At 40.6% G+C, this 18,230-nt stretch overlaps 2 protein-coding genes across 2 annotated transcripts in view; both read right to left on the reverse strand.

Moving 5' to 3' along the window:
• Positions 1–323: 323 nt before the first annotated feature.
• LOC135520198 (ubiquitin-conjugating enzyme E2 E1-like) lies at positions 324–9,764 on the reverse strand. Its single transcript, XM_064945575.1, has 6 exons — positions 9,676–9,764; positions 8,150–8,324; positions 7,871–7,921; positions 3,739–3,871; positions 973–1,120; positions 324–552 (listed from the first exon to the last, which is right to left on the reverse strand). The coding sequence occupies exons 2-6, from the start codon at positions 8,293–8,295 to the stop codon at positions 455–457; spliced, it is 576 nt and encodes a 191-aa protein (XP_064801647.1). The 5' UTR covers positions 8,296–8,324; positions 9,676–9,764; the 3' UTR covers positions 324–454.
• Positions 9,765–10,197: 433 nt separating this feature from the next.
• ube2e2 (ubiquitin-conjugating enzyme E2E 2) overlaps positions 10,198–18,230 on the reverse strand; it is a 29,672-nt gene continuing 21,639 nt past the window's right edge. Inside the window, exons 4-6 of the mRNA XM_064945576.1 lie at positions 12,923–13,055; positions 11,431–11,578; positions 10,198–10,966 (exon numbers count right to left, since the gene is read on the reverse strand). Coding sequence (XP_064801648.1) covers positions 10,869–10,966; positions 11,431–11,578; positions 12,923–13,055 — 379 coding nt within the window. The 3' untranslated portion in view covers positions 10,198–10,868. The remainder of the gene's footprint in view (positions 10,967–11,430; positions 11,579–12,922; positions 13,056–18,230) is intronic.

Below are 18,230 nucleotides of genomic sequence, written 5' to 3' on the forward strand. Positions count from 1 at the left end.
CACACTCTAAGTATATGAGCTTGCACTGTTCCTTTAGCACCAAATTCCATTGGCTTTTCAATTGAGAGATTACCATGTTATTATGCAACAACTACATGCTATTAAAAGTAAGACATAGACAACAGAACTGTGTAAAGGAGTACTTAGATTTCGTGGCTATTGTGGTACAACTGTACTGTAGTTCCATATTAAAAAGGTGAAATCCATGCTTTTAATGGCACTGTTTCTGCATTTCATTTGAGGGACAGCCTATTATACTTCAAGAGATTAGGCTAAGCAGTGGAATATCCTACGGAGAGTAATAAAATATATGACATTACATATAGTTTCATTGTTTTTCTTTATTTCCATATCTGCACAGATAACTTAATCAGGAACCAAAAAATATACCAGACAATAAAGTACTAAAAATCTGAAATAGAAATCCCCCCCCACACGGCTGTGCTCTATGGGCCTATGTGGCGTACCGCTTCGTCCACTGTTTGGCTGTTCTGTCATGCTCGGCTCTGTTTGTCGTGTACTGGGTGGCTATGCTTCCAACCAGGGGATCAGCTGAAAGTGAAAATCAACATGAGGGAAATAACAGTTAGAGGGTGGTGAATCTTGAAACAATTACTTTGCTCCAAGTGATGAATTATAAGCATTTTATAACTACTTATGAGTTATGCCAGCTTGTAGTGGTATCATAAGGAATTATACATGCAATATAAGGCATTATGTGTGGGCCTCAAAGTGATACCCATAACTTTTTTTTAAGTAATCCATATCTGAGCACAAAATGACACCAAAGAAATGGACAGGTATTTGCTATTTACCATGTTACCTGCAGATTCAATTGGACCCTTCTCGAGAGTCAGGAATACTCATATTTGTTCTGGTATCATATTTCCAGCCTGGGACAGATGCAGATCTGAAGAGAAACAAGTAAAAGGGGACAAGGAAGCCAATTAGGCTCCCCTATGGATATCTTACCTGGGTTACAGTCTGTGAGCAGAGAGCAGATGGACAGCAGCACCTTGGAGATGGTGAGGGCGGGGCTCCAGTTGTCCTTCAAGATGTCCAGACAGATCACCCCCTGACTGTTGATGTTACAGTGGTAGATCCTTGTCCGAAACGTTACCTTGAGGAAAAACAAAAGTAGAAAACATACGTGCCATGTGCATATTAAACATAATAACAAGGCTAGAGACTGCAGATCAAAATCAAAAATATAAAAAAATATATAAAACGTAAAGTGTTGGTCCCATGTTTCATGAGGCGAAATAAAAGATCCCACACATTTTCCATATGGACAAAAAGCTTATTTTGTGCACAAATTGCTTTTCATCCCTGTTAGTGAGCATTACTCCTTTGTCAAGATAATCAATCCACCTGACAGGTGCGGCATATCAAGAAGCTGATTGAACAGCATGATCATTACACAGGCGCACCTTCTGCTGGGGACAATAAAGGACCACTCTAAAATGTTGTGTGACAAAACTGCACACCACAAATACATTTTGAGGGAGTGTGCAATTAGCCTGCTGACTACAGGAATATCCACCAGAGCATTAAATGTTCATTTTTCTACCATAAACTGCCTCCAATGTAATTTTTGTGAATTTGGCAGTATGTCCAACTGGCCTCACAACCGCAGACCACATGTAACCATGCCAGCCCAGGGCCTCCACATCCTGCCTCTTAAATTCTTTTTTTTTTAACTAGGTAAGTCAGTTAAGAACAAATTCTTATTTACAATGACAGCCTACACCGGCCAAACCCAGACGACGCTGGGCCAATTGTGCGCCACCCTATGGGACTCCCAATCAAGGCCGGTTGTGATACAGCCTGGATTCGAACCAGGCTGTCTATAGGGACACCTCTAGCACTGCGGTGTCTTAGACCGCTGCGCCACTCGGGAGCCCTGCGGGATTGTTTGAGACCAGCCACCAGGACAGCTGATGAAACAGAAGAATTTCTGTCTCTAATAAAGCCCTTTGTGGGGAAAAACCTATTCTGATTGGCTGCGTCCCTGCCCAGTCATGTGAAATTCATAGATGAAGGCCTAATGATTTTATTTCAATTGACTGATTTCCTTATATGAACTGTAACTCAATAAAATCATTGAAGTTGTTGCATGCTGCGTTTATATTTTTGTTCAGTATAGTTATTTATTAAAGTGGATCAACATTTATTGGGGCAAAAGACAATACATGTAGGGCCGGAATGATACCAGTATCGCAATACTTGTTAGTATTGTGTCAAGGACACAAAACAAAGCAGATTTTACTTCTTTAGCAAAACAGCTCTAATGTTGGAAACAAACATTTCGTTGTTATCCAGTCACATTTATTTTCCAAGCTACATCACAATTTTTTACATACAGCAGGTTTATTCGTCATTTTTTTTGTTTGTAATCATGATATTACGATCTTGTCTCATCGCTGCTACTCCCCAAAGGGCTCAGGAGAGGCGAAGGTCAAATCATGCTTCCTCCAAAACATGACCAACCAAACCTTGCTTCTTAAACACCCGCCTACTTAACCGGGAAACCAGCTGCACCAATATGCCGGAAGGAAACACAGTTCAACTTACGACCGAAGTCAGCCTGCAGGCGCACTGCCCACCACAAGGAGTCACTAGAGCACAATGAGCCAAGTACAACCCCCCCTTGCCAATCCCTCTCCAACCCGGACAACGATGGGCCAATCGTGCGCCGCCCTATGGGACTCCTGGTCCTGGCCAGTTGTGACACAGCCTGGGAACCAAACACTGAGATGCAGTGCCTTAGACCGCTGCGCCACTCGGGAGGCTCTATACAACAGGCTTTAAAGGACCAAAGAGTTTGGTCTACTTCATGTTTTCATTTTTGCCATTTTTTCAAAATTGTGATACTGGTATCGTCCTGGACTTAATTCAAGAGTCAACTACTGAGGAGCAAAATGGGACTAACCAATATTCACAGAATCATTTAAACACACAAGGCAGAAAATATCTAACTGTGAAAGAAAATCACATCCATAGACTGTTCTGGCACCCATGTGGAGGTGTCAAATGCCCTCTGTTGGTTAATAAGAGTACTTCCACATGTTAACAGGGAAAACCTGTCAAACTGCAGGGATGGTAAGTACTGTAGATATGCTGCCTGCTGTGTTCTAGAAACGGGAGGAAATTCAGTCATCCTCATTTCACCATTCTTAAAGAGAAATTCCATATTGTAATGAAATGATCAAATGTGACAAAACAATCCAAATATAATAGAATTTCATTTTAGCAAATTTTTATGAAACATTTGGATTCGTTTTTAGCACATGGAATTAAACTTAAAAAAAAAAAAGTTAACTAGTGAGCTAACTAGCCAAGCTACAAGCTATGTTTCAAATTGTCTATTTAGTTTGTGTTGCTGTTGTGTATCAAATTGCATAGGCTACCTGTCTCTCCTCCTTCTCTGGAAATGACCCGACTCGCACACACACAATACGCACAAACAGAGGCACACATGTAAATAGCTCTCTAGCATCTGGAAAGTGAGTCTCGTTTTTTGTTTTCTTTTTTTTGCTGTGGCGGCAACAATTTAGCAGCAGCGTAATAGAGCAGAAACACTGTCGACATCGCCGGTCGCATTTTTTGCTGTGTATATCCTGAAGAACAAGCAAATTAATACTAAGTAAATCTGTCCCATTCATTGCGCGGGACTAAACCAAGATGACTGTTTTGTAGAGAGTAAGTAGTGACTGGAAGCTGACGATTGCCTAGTACCTTGGGTGGTTTGAAGGGATAGTCGGGTGTGAAGGCGATGTCCAGGAAAAAGACCCCTCCCTCGTAAACAGAGCCCGGTGGTCCCAGGATGGTTGACCTCCACTCATAGATGTTGTCTCCTTTGGGACCAGCGCTGGTATTAAATGAGAAAGTTACAGATTATTTTAAACTATTAGCCTGGTCACAGATCTGTAAGTGCTATAGCCCACTCCTTTGTCGTTACCCACCAGGTAAACCAAAGGAGAACAGTCTCCCTAATTGGTGTAAACCAGACAACGTTCTTTGTTATTGTTATGGCTCAGTTCACTTATGTGTGTGTGTGTACTTTGTCTCATTGCCACAAGGGACAGATAACTTAAAGCTGCAAATGAGCAGTTGCAAAAATGACAAAGCATTCTCCCCACCCGTTTATGTAAAAAGCTAAAAGGGCTACAGAAATGTAACCACTCAAATTCATAGACAGAGCAATGGATGCTGAGACTGACCACACAAGATTTCAAAATGATAGTTTTAACAATCACTATATAGCCTCAAAACATGGTTAACATTTACTTTGTTTACAACCATTGGAGTGAAACATCCGTATATATTTTGGGTTCTGATGGGGTACAACAGTTGAACTAAGCTGATAAGTTTATAGAATAAGTTATGGGTACATGTAATTAATTCATAAGTCCCAAAATGGATGAATCGATTGTCCCTTTAAACTACTGCACCTACAAACAAACGTGTCTGTCAAACTGTTTAGAGCCTATTATCCCTTGGGGTTACACTCGCTTGGTGACCACACAGCTTTATATTGCTTGAGAGAACAGTACATTTTCTCTCAAGCGTCAAAGAAGCCTCCATTCACAACCAATCCCTGATGACGTGCCTCTGTATCATGACCCATATTGATTTCCTCAGAACAGATCAGCCTTTATCCTTGGTACATGCTGAACATGTAATGGGAATTATCTAGGGAGTGATGACTACAAGGCTGATCCAATATAACGTGGGACATGTAAAATTCAGCTTCATGTAGTTTTCTAATAGAGGTTGACCGATTAATTGGCATGGCTGATTTAAATTTTTCATAACAAATCAGTAAATCGGCATTTTTGGACGCCGATTATGGCCGATTACATTGCATTCCACGAGGAGCCAGCGTGGCAGGCTGACCACCTGTTACGTGAGTGCAGCAAGCAGCCACGGTAAGTTGCTAGCTAGCATTAAACATATCTTATAAAAAAACAATCAATCTTCACATAATCACTAGTTAACTACACATGGTTTATGATATTACTAGGTTAACTAGCTTGTCCTGCGTTGCATATAATCAATGCGGTGCCTGTTAGTTTATCATCGAATCGCAGCCTACTTTGGCAAATGGGTGATTTAACAAAAGCGCATTCGATGAAAAAGCACAATCGTTGCACGAATGTACTTAACCTAACATCAATGCCTTTCTTAAAATCAACACACAGAAGTAAATATTTTTTTAACCTGCATATTTAGTTAAAAGAAATTAATGTTAGCAGGCAATATTAACTAGGGAAATTGTGATACTTCTCTTGCGTTCATTGCATGCAGAGTCAGGGTATATGCAACAGCTTGGGCCGCCTGGCTTGTTGCGAACTAATTGTCTTTTACACAAGTATGACATAACATTGAAGGTTGTGCAATGTAACAGCAATATTTAGACTTATGGATGCCACCCATTGATTAAAATACGGAACGATTCCGTATTTCACTGAAAGAATAAACTTTTTGTTTTCGAAATGATAGTTTCTGGATTTGACCATATTAATGACAAACAGCTTGTCTTTCTGTGCTTATTATTATTATTATAATTAATTATATGATTTGATAGAGCAGTCTGACTGAGCGGTGGTAGGCAGCAACAGGCTCGTAAGCATTCATTCAAACTTGACTGCGTTTGCCAGCAGCTCTTAGCAATACTTGATTCATAGCGCTGTTTATGACTTCAAGCCTATCAACTCCTGGGATTAGGCTGGCAATACTAAAGTGCTTATTAGAACATTCAATAGTCCAAGGTATATGAAATACAAAATGGTATAGAGAGAAATAGTCGACACGGCATAATTCCTATAACTACAACCTTCTTAACTGGGAGTATTGAACCACCAGCTTTCATATGTTCTGAGCAAGGAACTTAAAACTTCTTAGGGTTGCAATCCTGTTAACGGGATTGATATGACAACAGCCAGTGAAAGTGCAGAGAGCCAAATTCAAACAGAAATCTCATAATTAAAATTCCTCAAACATACATCTTATACTATTTTAAATGTAATCTTGTTGTTAATCCCACCAAAGTGTCCGATTTCAAATAGGCTTTACAGCGAAAGCACCACAAACGATTATGTTAGGTCAGAGCCAAGCCACAGAAAAACACAGCCATTTTTCCTTCCAAAGAGAGGAGTCACAAAAAGCACAAATAGAGATAAAATTAATCACTAACCTTTGATGATCTTCATCAGATGACACTCATAGGACTTCATGTTACACAATACATGTATGTTTTGTTTGATAAAGTGCATATTTATATTTAAAAAATCTCAGTATACATTGGTGCGTTATGTTCACTAGTTCCAAAAACATCTGGTGATATTGCAGAGAGCCACATAATTTTACAGAAATACTCATTATAAATGTCGATGAAAATACAATTGTTAGACATGGAAATATAGATACACTTCTCCTTAATGCAACCGCTGTGTCAGATTTTAATCTGAGTACAGCTTTCAGACTACAAAGCAGCCAAAAAGATATCCGCCATATTGGGTAGTCAACATTAGTCATAAATAGCATTATAAATATTCACTTACCTTTGATGATCTTCATCAGAATGCACTCCCAGGAATCCCAGTTTCACATTAAATGTTTGATTTGTTCGATAATGTCCATCATTTTTGCCCAAAGAGCTACTTTTGTTAGCACGTTTGGTCAACAAATCCGAAGTCATGAAGCGCGTTCCCTAGTTGCAGACGAAATGTCAAAACGTTCCGTTACTGTCCGTAGAAACACGTCAGACGATGTATGGAATCAATCTTTAGGATGTTTTTAACATAAAACGTCAATAATATTCCAACCGGAGAATTCCTGTGTCTTCAGAAAAGCAAAGGAACGCAGCTACCTCTCATGTGAAATGCGCGTGACCAGCGAGTGACTGCTGGCAGACCTCTGACTCATTCCTCTCTCATTTGGTACCACTCACAGTAGAATTCTCAAACAAGTTTCTAAAGATGGTTGGCATCTAGTGGAAGCCTTAGGAAGTGCAAAATAACCAATATCCCACTGTGTATTCAATAGGGGCTGGGTAGAAAATCGACCAACCTCAGATTTCCCACTTCCTGTTTGGATTTCTTCTCAGGTTTTTGCCTGCCATATGAGTTCTGTTATACTCACAGACATCATTCAAACAGTTTTAGAAACTTCAGAGTGTTTTCTGTCCAATACTAATAATACTATGCATATATTAGCCACTGGGACTGAGGAGCAGGCAGTTTCCTCTGGGCACGTTTCATCCAAGCTACTCAATACTGCCCCTTCAGCCATAAGAAGTTAAAACGGTTTTTATTTTTTACTTTATGTTCTGAGCAAGGAACTTCAATGTTTATTTTTTACATTGCACTTTTAATTTCTTCTCCAACACTGTGTTTTTTTAAACCAAATTGAGAATGTTTCATTATTTATTTGAGACTAATAGATTTGAGACTAGTAGAATAGATTTTATGTATTATATTAAATGATTGTCCTTTCAGTATTGTATAATTGTCATTATTACAAATATATATAGAAAAATTGTCTGATTAATCGGTATTAGCTTTTTTTGGTCCTCCAATAAATCGGTATCGAAAAATCATACTCGGTTGATTTCTAAACACCTTTTTCCCACCATCTTAATCCAGCCTGGCATTTCAAGTCTAAACATTTTGATCAAAATAGAAGGTGCAGCTTTATTTTATCAGCATATGGGACAACATGAGAAAAATCAGAAAGTAATGCAAGCCTTTATGAATAAGTGGTCAAATCATTATTGTTTGGAGAGTCGCATGTAGGTATTGACCATGGCAATAAGAAAGACTGTGGACGGATTAGAACAAAGAAAATGAGCTCAAATAAAACCAACCTGCAGTTTGGCGGAGGGTCCAGCGTGATATCTGCCAGCTCTTTCTGAATCCTGCAGAAACAAACATGTCTTCAGATCAATCATTGATTGTCCAGCCGTATCTTTACACACCTTTGTTTTCTCAGCCATGGTCGAATACAGTGAGGCTAGAATATTTTGAAACACAAATAAAGTACAGAAAATATAATCTAGGAGATTAACCCACCCCTCTGACTAAATGTCACTTTGTTGGTGTTGTGTGTGACAACCAGACAATATTTCATGAGGTTTGGGTGTTACCTCTTCGCGCTGGTGGATAGCAGCTTGGAGGTCTTGCTCATACTGGCTTTGCTCTCCCGTTTCTTGCAAGGTGTGTCCTTCGGTTTGTTTTGATTGGAGGAAGAAGATGAAGAGCTGGTGCTGACACGCGACTCCTCATCCGACATACCGGTTTGGACAAGAAATTAGCAGGAACCTACAATGCAATTGTGATGCAGCAGTTGAAGAACAAAAAGCAGTATCTTTGACAAATGAAATTGCTTTCAAGCTATTTGCAAATTGAAGTTACTTTACAGTTATGACAGAGAACCTTAGAAAAAACAGCTACCTCAACATAGCTTGCTGAGATTACCTAAAAACAAGCCACTTCAACACAGCTACGACGAGTGACTTTTCATAGCAGGTTAGGAGAATTAGGTTAAGGTTAGGAAAAGGTTTAGTGAAAATGCTTTCCCAACCTGCTAGGAATAGTCACTTCCGGTCATAGCTGTATTGAGGTGGCATGTTTTTAGGGAGTCCCTAGGCTAAGCGGAGATGCCAACAACCTGATGCATCTGCTTTTCAGGGATACAGTTTATTCAACTTCGCTTTTACACCTGCTACGTTAGGTTACGGCAGTGGTTTCCAACCTTTTTCGGTCACTGTACCACCAACAGAATGTTGCTCTGCCCAGAGTACCCCCTCATGTGCATTTTACCAGCAGGCCTATGGTCTCATGAGTCTTCAAGTACCCTCTGTGGATAGGCAAAGAACCCTGGTTGGGAACCACTGGGTTAGGGAGTCCCATACTACTTGCTGCTTGGCTAATGCTCAGTTGAAATAGAAGTAACTGGCTAGCTGCCACCCCCTGGCAATAATATTGTGATTTTGGATGGTTGCGCAAACAATGTTGGACAGCCCTGATATGGCAAGCCTCCATTATTCCCCAAATGTAATAGATCATGAATGATATGTGAAAATGTAGCTAATTTACCGTCAGCTAATAATAAAAGCGCCCAGATGAACAAATGGAGTTTGTTTGCAACTGCTTGTGCCAAGTCAAGCTGGTTGGACTAGGTTTGGTTAACTATGTGGACATTAACAGCTGGCTAGCATAACCATCTAGCTAGCTAGTTAACGCTAGTCACAAACGGCCGACCTGATTTCCTCGCCCCCCCCCCTTTATTAGCCGACCGTTTGACTGCCCAGACCGTAGCCAAAGTTCGCAAAATATTGTAGTTACATGAAAGTTGACGCCCACCTCAACCTTTCAACGTTCTGAGATATTTATCTTAGCTAACGTTAGTTGGCTATCTAGCTATAAGGCAAACAACGTTACACCATACAGTGAAGCTAGCTTAGCTACTAACATTACTAGCTTGAGCTAGCTAACGTTAGATTTATTTCCTGAGCCAGGCAGTGTCACCACAAATGTGTCTGTCGAGTTGTTAACTAGCCGTCTTTTCCAATACAAAACAAGTTGAATACACTCAGAGAAAGTCAATGTATTTTATAAATCATGAGACCTATTCAATATTAAAAGTAACGTTAGCCAAGTAGCAAATTACCTCCTTTGTGTCTGGATCTCCCCACTGCCTGAGCTGGTGCGTATCGCCTTCTGTGGAACGGAAGTACCTCGGGTGCAGTGGAATCATATCGCGCACTCACTATGATGACAGTATATCGGCGCATAGGGATCATTCAATATTAGGTCATGGTAGACTGATATGACATTTTGATATCATACATTTAAAAAAGATGCACGAAAAAGCACTTGTCGGATGAGGCCCAATATAAAATGTGGAGTATCACTGAATATGGTGTTACCAAGTCAGGGTGAGAGAGAGGTTCATATATGGTCTATGGTTCATGCCCATCTCTAACCTAGACCTGTGATGCAGTTTGTTCTGCTGTAGTCTATTTTACCCTGGTTTCACTGATTCCCTGGATTCCCCAGAGTTCAGTATATGCACAGGCAGTGGCAATGTGTCAGTCAGTCATGAGGCAGAAGACTGATGAGTCCCGAGATGATAATTTTAACACCTGTCACAGACCACAGAGGGTTCACAGTTACAGAACAGAGAGTATAGTCACAAGCCAACCAGTGTTTTATTGGGTGCTTCATTAATACAAGTCATAACAAACCACCCTGCCATGCCAGAGTAGCCAGTAAATGTACAAGTCTTGCCTCTTTCACAAGCAGACCTATATTTCTGTGGTCTGCCTCAAAAGCGTTTGAAAAAATACATACAGTACAAACAAAACCAAAGAGCGCAGAAGAGCATGACATGTCATTTGATGCAAATCTTCCTCCTGTTCCATGCAGATAACATTGATGACTGGAATAGGAAATTAAAAAACACAAAAGAACCTAGGGTACAGTAAAAAGAGTATATAATCTGCATTTTGTTCCTGGAGCCACTATGAAAACAAGGATACCTACTGTATAGTTGAGGGACAATACTCATCAGAATAATAGTATTTTTTCAATACAATTCCAACATTCAGATATTGGAAAATAAAATCCCAATCTACTCTTTGTATAAAAAAAAGAAGCTTTCAAGTCAACAAGGAACAAAGGACAGTTCTTTACAAATAAAAGGTAGATACAAAGTTTAGGGGGGAGGATTACAGGTATACCATTGCACTTAGTGAGTGTGCTTTGAAAGGCTGGGGAGAGAGGTAGAGAGGTACAGTGGGGGGGAGGGGGGTGTGTGTGTGTGTGGGGGGGGGGGGGGCAGCGGAAAAGTCAGACGGGGATCTATGTGGCGTATCTCTTCGTCCACTGCTTGGCTATTCTGTCATGTTCCGTTCTGTTGGTCAGGTATTGTGTGGCAATGCTCCCCACCAGAGGGTCCGCTGCAATGACAAAAGGAAAAGGATGCAGATCAGAGCATGCATTAATGAATAGCATTTCACAGGTGTATGGTTTTTGGACCCAGAGAGAGTTTAGAGCATATTATTACATTGTATTAAAATATGAATAAGGACTTTTTTTATAAAGATAATTTTAAATCCATCAACAGGTTCAACAGCAACGGAGCTACTGTCCCTGGGGAAGGGAACGCTAGAGCTCTGCTATTAGAGCTGCAGACAGTTATCAATTAAACATTATCACCATCTCTGTGTATAGATGTTTCATGCTGTGAGTTTACATTATCTACACACAGAGATGGTGATAATGCTTCATGCGGTGAGTTTACACTATCTCTATCTCTGTGTGTAGATAGTGTAAACTCAAATGTCATTTAAAATCAGTCCTGAATCACCAGCTGAAATGAGAACACTGCAGATCCTGATGTGGACATTGACAGGTCTCTTACCTGGGTTACAGTCTGTGAGCAGAGAGCAGATGGACAGCAGCACCTTGGAGATGGTGAGGGCGGGGCTCCAGTTGTCCTTCAGGATGTCCAGACAGATCACCCCCTGACTGTTGATGTTACAGTGGTAGATCCTTGTCCGAAACGTTACCTGGTAAGTACAGGAAAAGACAGCATTTATAGTTTAGAACCCTGGTTCAGCAGCAATACTGACAGTAGAATAGTCTGAATTGGACAAAATGAAGTAGCAGTATGTGTAATTTCTTCGTTGAGCAGATGGTGACAACCCTTATAACACCGATGCAGACCTTCGATATACCATAACAAAATACCTGAATTTTCATATGCCTTCTAATTTCCTTAGGCTTTAATATAGCCAACAGGGGGCAGCATGGTGCATTTACCAATATGCAGAAAATATGTATAATTGTCATGAAATGCCCCAGGAAAAAACCCATGCCCATCTCTAATCTCGCTATAACCATTACATATATTAGTTTGAGAGGAAAACAATCATTCCCATAAGACTTTAAAAGGGATTCAAATAAGGGGTCAAAATTACTTTATTTGGTTTCAAATGTGCTGACGTCAAACCTTTGTACAAGAAACATCCACACAAACATCCCTGTTAAGTTTACTATCATGTTTCTGATTGACCGTGAGTCTGACATCTGTTTAGGCCTGACACCTGACACCAGCCCAGTCCTCCAATCACCAACATCTGGACAGACTGACCCTGACCTTACAGAGGAAACTTCTAATGAGCCTTGGCATTCTGAACACACAGTGAACAGGACATTCATTATAAATAACCCCACAATGGTGCACTCTGCCCCACTAACCCTAACAACTGAATCTTATACTTCCAATCTGTCCAACAAAATTGTCAAACTGGAGTTTCAGTTAGGGGCTTGAAAAAAGCTATGGTAAGAGTCTATAGTATACAGCAAAACTCCAATGGAGCATGTATCATGTGCTATAGTGACGGAAGGACTGGCTACAGATCACAGTGGGACAAAACACTTGAGCCCTCTGGCTACACTGAGCAGAGCCTGTGGATTTGTTTGAGTCTGCTGTCAAACAGCAGAGCCGGTTCTTACACAGCTCAGAGAGAAACAGAGACAAAAAGAGAGAATGAAAGAAGGGGGGAGGAAACAGAGAGAGTCGGAACTCAAAATGAAAGCCAGTGAGAGGGAAATTGGATTATAAGAAGCAAAGAGATATCCAAAAGCACATTTCATACAATGATAATGACATCCACTCAACAACCGAAAATACTCCACAGGGTACGTTTCATGAAAAGGCTAATAAAGAATGAATTGAAAATATGAACAGTGAACTGGTAAAGGCTTGGTGGAGCACACCAGATTTCCAGAAAATCATGTTAGCTGTTGAAATTACATTAAAGCAAGAGTTCTCCACACAGGAAGAGAGCAGCACAATGGCACTAAAGCTATAAACCATTTGTGGTCACAGTGTGGTGGTGGGTGCTGACCTTGGGTGGTTTGAAGGGGTAGTCGGGTGTGAAGGCGATGTCCAGGAAAAAGACCCCTCCCTCGTAAACAGAGCCCGGTGGTCCCAGGATGGTTGACCTCCACTCATAGATGTTGTCTCCTTTGGGGCCGGCGCTGAAACAGAAACATGTCAATATGTTAAGCAACTCCGGGCATTGGGATTGACAACCGGATACTGACAGAGTAGCATAGAGTAGACAGTCTGAGTCCAAGTGAGCAAGAGAGGAGGAAATGATAGTTTCTGACGAGTTAATGAAGCAGAGATTTGAGATTCTCAGTTTGTACTTTTAGCCTGAGTTTTAGTTCTGTTCAATGATTATCACTCAAGCTATCTAGGTTGTGCTACCAATGAAAATCTGAAACATTCTTAAACCCCCAAAAATGTGCAACATTCAAAGGCCTATACGATCATCCATCCATTGAAATAAACAGTTTGTTAGTTGGGTTGAGGATTATCATTTCACAAATAGAGAACAATTTAGCTATGTCAATTCATACAATATATACACAAAAATGTAATCGTATCTTGAAGGTCCTTTATTAGATGTGTAGTTATGTTGAGTGGGGTGAGGGTCACATCTGTTGGATAGTCCGGTAATTAATGTAATTTCCATATTAAGTCTCCACCCTCCCCCAACAGAAGACAGTCTTGAACACAGACCAGATCAGAAATCCCAGGACAAATTAGCAATTCCTCAGATTTCATGTCATTACTGTACACGAACTTCAACATCGACCAAACCCACAGGTGCACAAGAGCACACACACACGACGACGACTGCTCACACAGATGCTCACACATACTTAGAGATTGGGAGCAGGATTGCAGCAGCACAGAAAACGCATGACTAGCAAAGTCACCAATCGCTTTGTTCATCTTGACAAGCACCAATAATATGTGACTGACGTTTCCAGGTGGCCATGTCAGAATATAATGACTAGCAAGTTATGCTTTCTCCACAACATAATAACCTCAAATAGTGCGACTTGAGTATCAAACAAGTGTCTGACTCAGTGCATGCCCATGAGAATGGATCAGTCTCCACAAATAGAATGAAAGGATGAGACACTTCCTCTTTCCTGTAGTGTCAACACATTCAGATTTCATGTTATACTATTTATTTTACTAAAGCAACTATTCGAAGCCTTCTTTAATTATTTAAGGGACTTGAATATTTTTCAATAGCTGTTTTGTGCCCATAAGAGCAATGCAAATATGGACTTATCTTGATGAGGCACAAAGGAAATCTGTTTTATACTGGTATGATTTGGAAATGACTTAAGCATATCATCTGGAGACCATATTGGGAAATATTCATTGTCAGTGCATTGCAACAGGGCAGATGTGGCCTATTAATAGCTAGCTGTAATGAATCTGTAATGAAGAAATGTTCTGATGTTGCTTAGGTGGGTGAGGTAACCACTGCACTGTTCATGGAGAAAATGAGTTGCAACCAGACACAGGGAGAATTGTTTTTATGTGGGTGGGGGAAGAAGTTATTTACTCATCTACACATCCCTGCACCAGAGGTAATCTGCAAATTTAAATGGGTCATATTCATAAGGCCCGAAACGGAAGAAAGATGAGTAAAATGGGAAGGTTGTATGTGAAATTATACAACGAGAACTACTGGTTTTCATTTTCCGTTGTAAAGGGTTTTGTTACAGTGTGCCATTTTGAACGCACACTTTAGCTGTAGGCAATTTCCTTTTCAATACTCACGAGAAAAAAAATCTAATTTAAATCAAGCGCCTACATAAAACATGATTCAAGGTGAAAAACTCATTGTAGCTTGATGCAATAATAAAAAATAAATACCTCCCACTGTGCCAGATGTGTGATCCTTTTCAAAGCAGCACAGATACAGGGACTCTTTCATGTCCTTTGAGGCCGATCACTTTCCAGCCCAGATGAGCTAGATGAGACAGCATGGCAGAGGATCCACTCTACACCACCTCTGTGTAGATCTGACAACACACGGACCTCTGGGTAAAGGCTAAGTCAATAGTTTAAAGTACATGCCACGACTGTAGGTTGCCCGGCAACCACCCCCCCACCCCAGCAGCAGGGATTGCGGTGCTTTGTGGAGGCTGCCTAAGCATTCAGGACCTGACTGACAGTGTCTCATTAGAACAGTGGAGTGGGAGAGCAGGGCCGAGGCCACAGCATCGGACTGAGACAGAGAGAAGCTGTCTAGGTTAAGGATATCGACTGAATCAGCATCCTGAATGGCCAGGTTTAGGTGTCAAGGGAGATTCTGCTCACCCTTACATCCTGCTTTGGTCATGGGATGAATAGAGATGTTTTATAGCAGATCCTATTCAACAAGCCCAAAACTGTGCAAGGGGTATAAGTAATCATTACTGAACCACTTTAAAAATGCACAATGATTTTAATGCTAGTCAAATGATTGCAATTTTGGATGCTTAACATTTATAGGGAATGAATGTGCCTGCTCAAAATCTTACATCAAGTCGCTAGACTTTAACCCCAGATCTAACCCGAGACTAATTTGACTGCATATAGGCCTATAGCCGAATACTGCGATTTCGCAACAGTAATAGAGCTCTCCTCGCTCTACTATGGGAACACTCATCCTTTAATGCAGACATATGAGTTCAATACACATGACATTAAACATGAAATCGCTACGGTTTACAATAATATCCTCTGTGAGACTCGAGAGTTATAATAAATCTACAGTACGTCAGTAGATTTCTTTGAGTCACAGAGTATTTGGGTCATTTCTTCCAAGAATCTGGGATGCATTAGTGTGCGGGTGTCCGTGAGAATCTACCACTAGCCATCCTCTGTGATTACACTCATGTGGGAATGGCTCCGACAGCTGGAGTGCTGCCTCCGCAACAGAATGCAACCCAACAGAATCCCCAAATAAAACCCCTCAGGCCCGATTTACTCTGCTTTCAAACCACTTATCATCTTGTTCGAATCCAAATTTTTAAAAACGGAATGCCAAGCTAAAACATGTTATGCTTGTCAGTTAGCTAGGCATGGTTGATTCCTTTTTAACATGATACAAGTTGTATCTTATCTTTTAACATGCCATATTCTAAATGAAATAATACACTGGTAAATCTGGCATACATATAGAAATGTTCAATTAACAGAAGATTGCTATTCATATGACCAGACACAAAACCACCGACTAGATCGTCTACATGATGTTGAACGACGACATGGACAAACCACATACATATCATAATAAACCATGTTTATTTCATGTATGCTCTTACATGCCCATAGACAGTGGACAAAGAGCCTATTCTGAAATACATCTCATTACTGCCTTAATTTTGCCGGACTTCAGAAAGAGTAGCTGCTGCGGCTCCATAATAAATACAAATAACACCATTTCAATATAAAATATATAGGCTGGCTGACACAAAGGAACCCTTACAAAATGTTGTTTTTATGGAGGCGGTGTACTGCAGGCCTTCTCCATTCATACACCGTTCCACTTCACACCAACATTACTGGAAACTATCCATGTAACAAGCTGTGATCCATAAGTAACGGAGACCAGACATAATTTCCATATATATTGAATGACCTTTCCTTGCAGTGGCTGTGAGAGACTAGTGCACTCCGTGTCCCATTTAACATGGTCTATATTACATGATTCCAGACAATCTAGAGATTGTGCCAACATGCCAAAACCTTTATCTTGTTGTATGGCGATTACAGTAATCTCTGGCAAATCGGTGACCTTCCCTCCCCGGGCTATCGCCAGCTCTGGTAATTCTCCCTGACATCAGGGAAGCAGTTGAGTTGACGAGCAGATGCAGACAGGTGATCAGCCTGTGTCATTTATCCTACTCATGATGACAAGAGACAAGCCGATGACAGTGTTCTACCGCTGCTGACCTCAGTTACAGGGAACATTGCTTGATTGCGCATGAGAGACAAAAATCCACAAAACTCAGACCATTCTAGGAGGGCCCATGCTGTTCACTTGAAGTATTTATTAAATTTTGTGGGTTATTTTCTGGCAAGCACTCACTGTGTGTAGGAGTGTGTCTGTTCGGCAGAATGTCTAAAATGTTCTCTCTATTCCACCTTTGACATCTGCTGTGCAGCCAGAGACAAGAGAGCACAAAAAGGTTAAGAGAGTGTAATTTATTCCTCAACTTATTAGCTTGTTAACACAACAAGCTAATAACTGCAGAAGACAGACAGAACCAAGCACACAGACATAAACCATGCCAGAAATTGTAGTTCAGTTCAAGGTCAAAAACTGTCAAAGCGTACAAAATAATAATAATTAATATATGCTGCCAGAAGGCATAATAGCAACAACCATACAAAATCAACAAATTAAAAAGGCATTTGGGTACATGTTCATGTGTTGAATTGTTAACGTACAATGCCAGGGAACCGTATGGATGTGGAGACTAGAGAAAGCACCTTATTTTGCAGTACCAACTGAACATGTGCTTGGTGCAAGTGGCCCAATCCTCCAGGACCACAGTTCCTTAAAATAATTGAGCAATAACCTTTTATACCTCAAGCTGTTCAGTATGTTGCTGCATAAAAAGGTCTCAAAATTGACCGCCACAGCAAAAGGTGTTGTATAAAAGAGTAACGGAACCCATAATTGAATGTGATTCAGTCGGTTTTGGTGCTTTTTAATGCTGCCATGTGCAAATAGAGCTATTATCTTAATTATGCACCATTCCAGTTAATTTCCCTTAGGCATTTTTCTTTACTAATGGCATAGTCATTCAGTTAAGATCTTCTGTTCCATTGGCGTGGCGGCTGTGGCGGTTATCAGAAAGGGAACTTAATGACGCAATCTTTGTTTCCCCTGACCGTGAAAGCAAAGCGCCGACGACCAATTACCATGTAGCTCAGCAGCAGAGGTGACACCTCCCTCCCCAGCCTTTCGCCTTTATTTGCACAAATGACATGGTTTGTTTTTAAATCAAGCGTTTTATTGTTCATCCTTACTATGAATACTGTAATTATTTGCCTGTGATTTATCCTGAAACAAGCATTTCTGGCAGAAATGGTTGAATATGTGCACGGTTTCTTCAAGTCCAAGTGAACCACATACCAATATTTACCCCTAACAGGCCATTTCACATGCTGGTTCAATCCATTTAAACTACCTTCCATTTGGTATTGATGAGAATGTGTACTTTGGAAGGTACTTTGGAATGTACTTCAGATACTTTTATGACATCAATAGGTAATAAAATATTTTCTATTCCCATTCCTCCATTTTAATTTACTAAGATGTTTCTGAAAAACAGGGACTTTGGTGGGTA

This window comes from Oncorhynchus masou, chromosome 29, assembly GCF_036934945.1.
Source record: "Oncorhynchus masou masou isolate Uvic2021 chromosome 29, UVic_Omas_1.1, whole genome shotgun sequence".
Classification (NCBI taxonomy): Eukaryota; Metazoa; Chordata; class Actinopteri; order Salmoniformes; family Salmonidae; genus Oncorhynchus; species Oncorhynchus masou.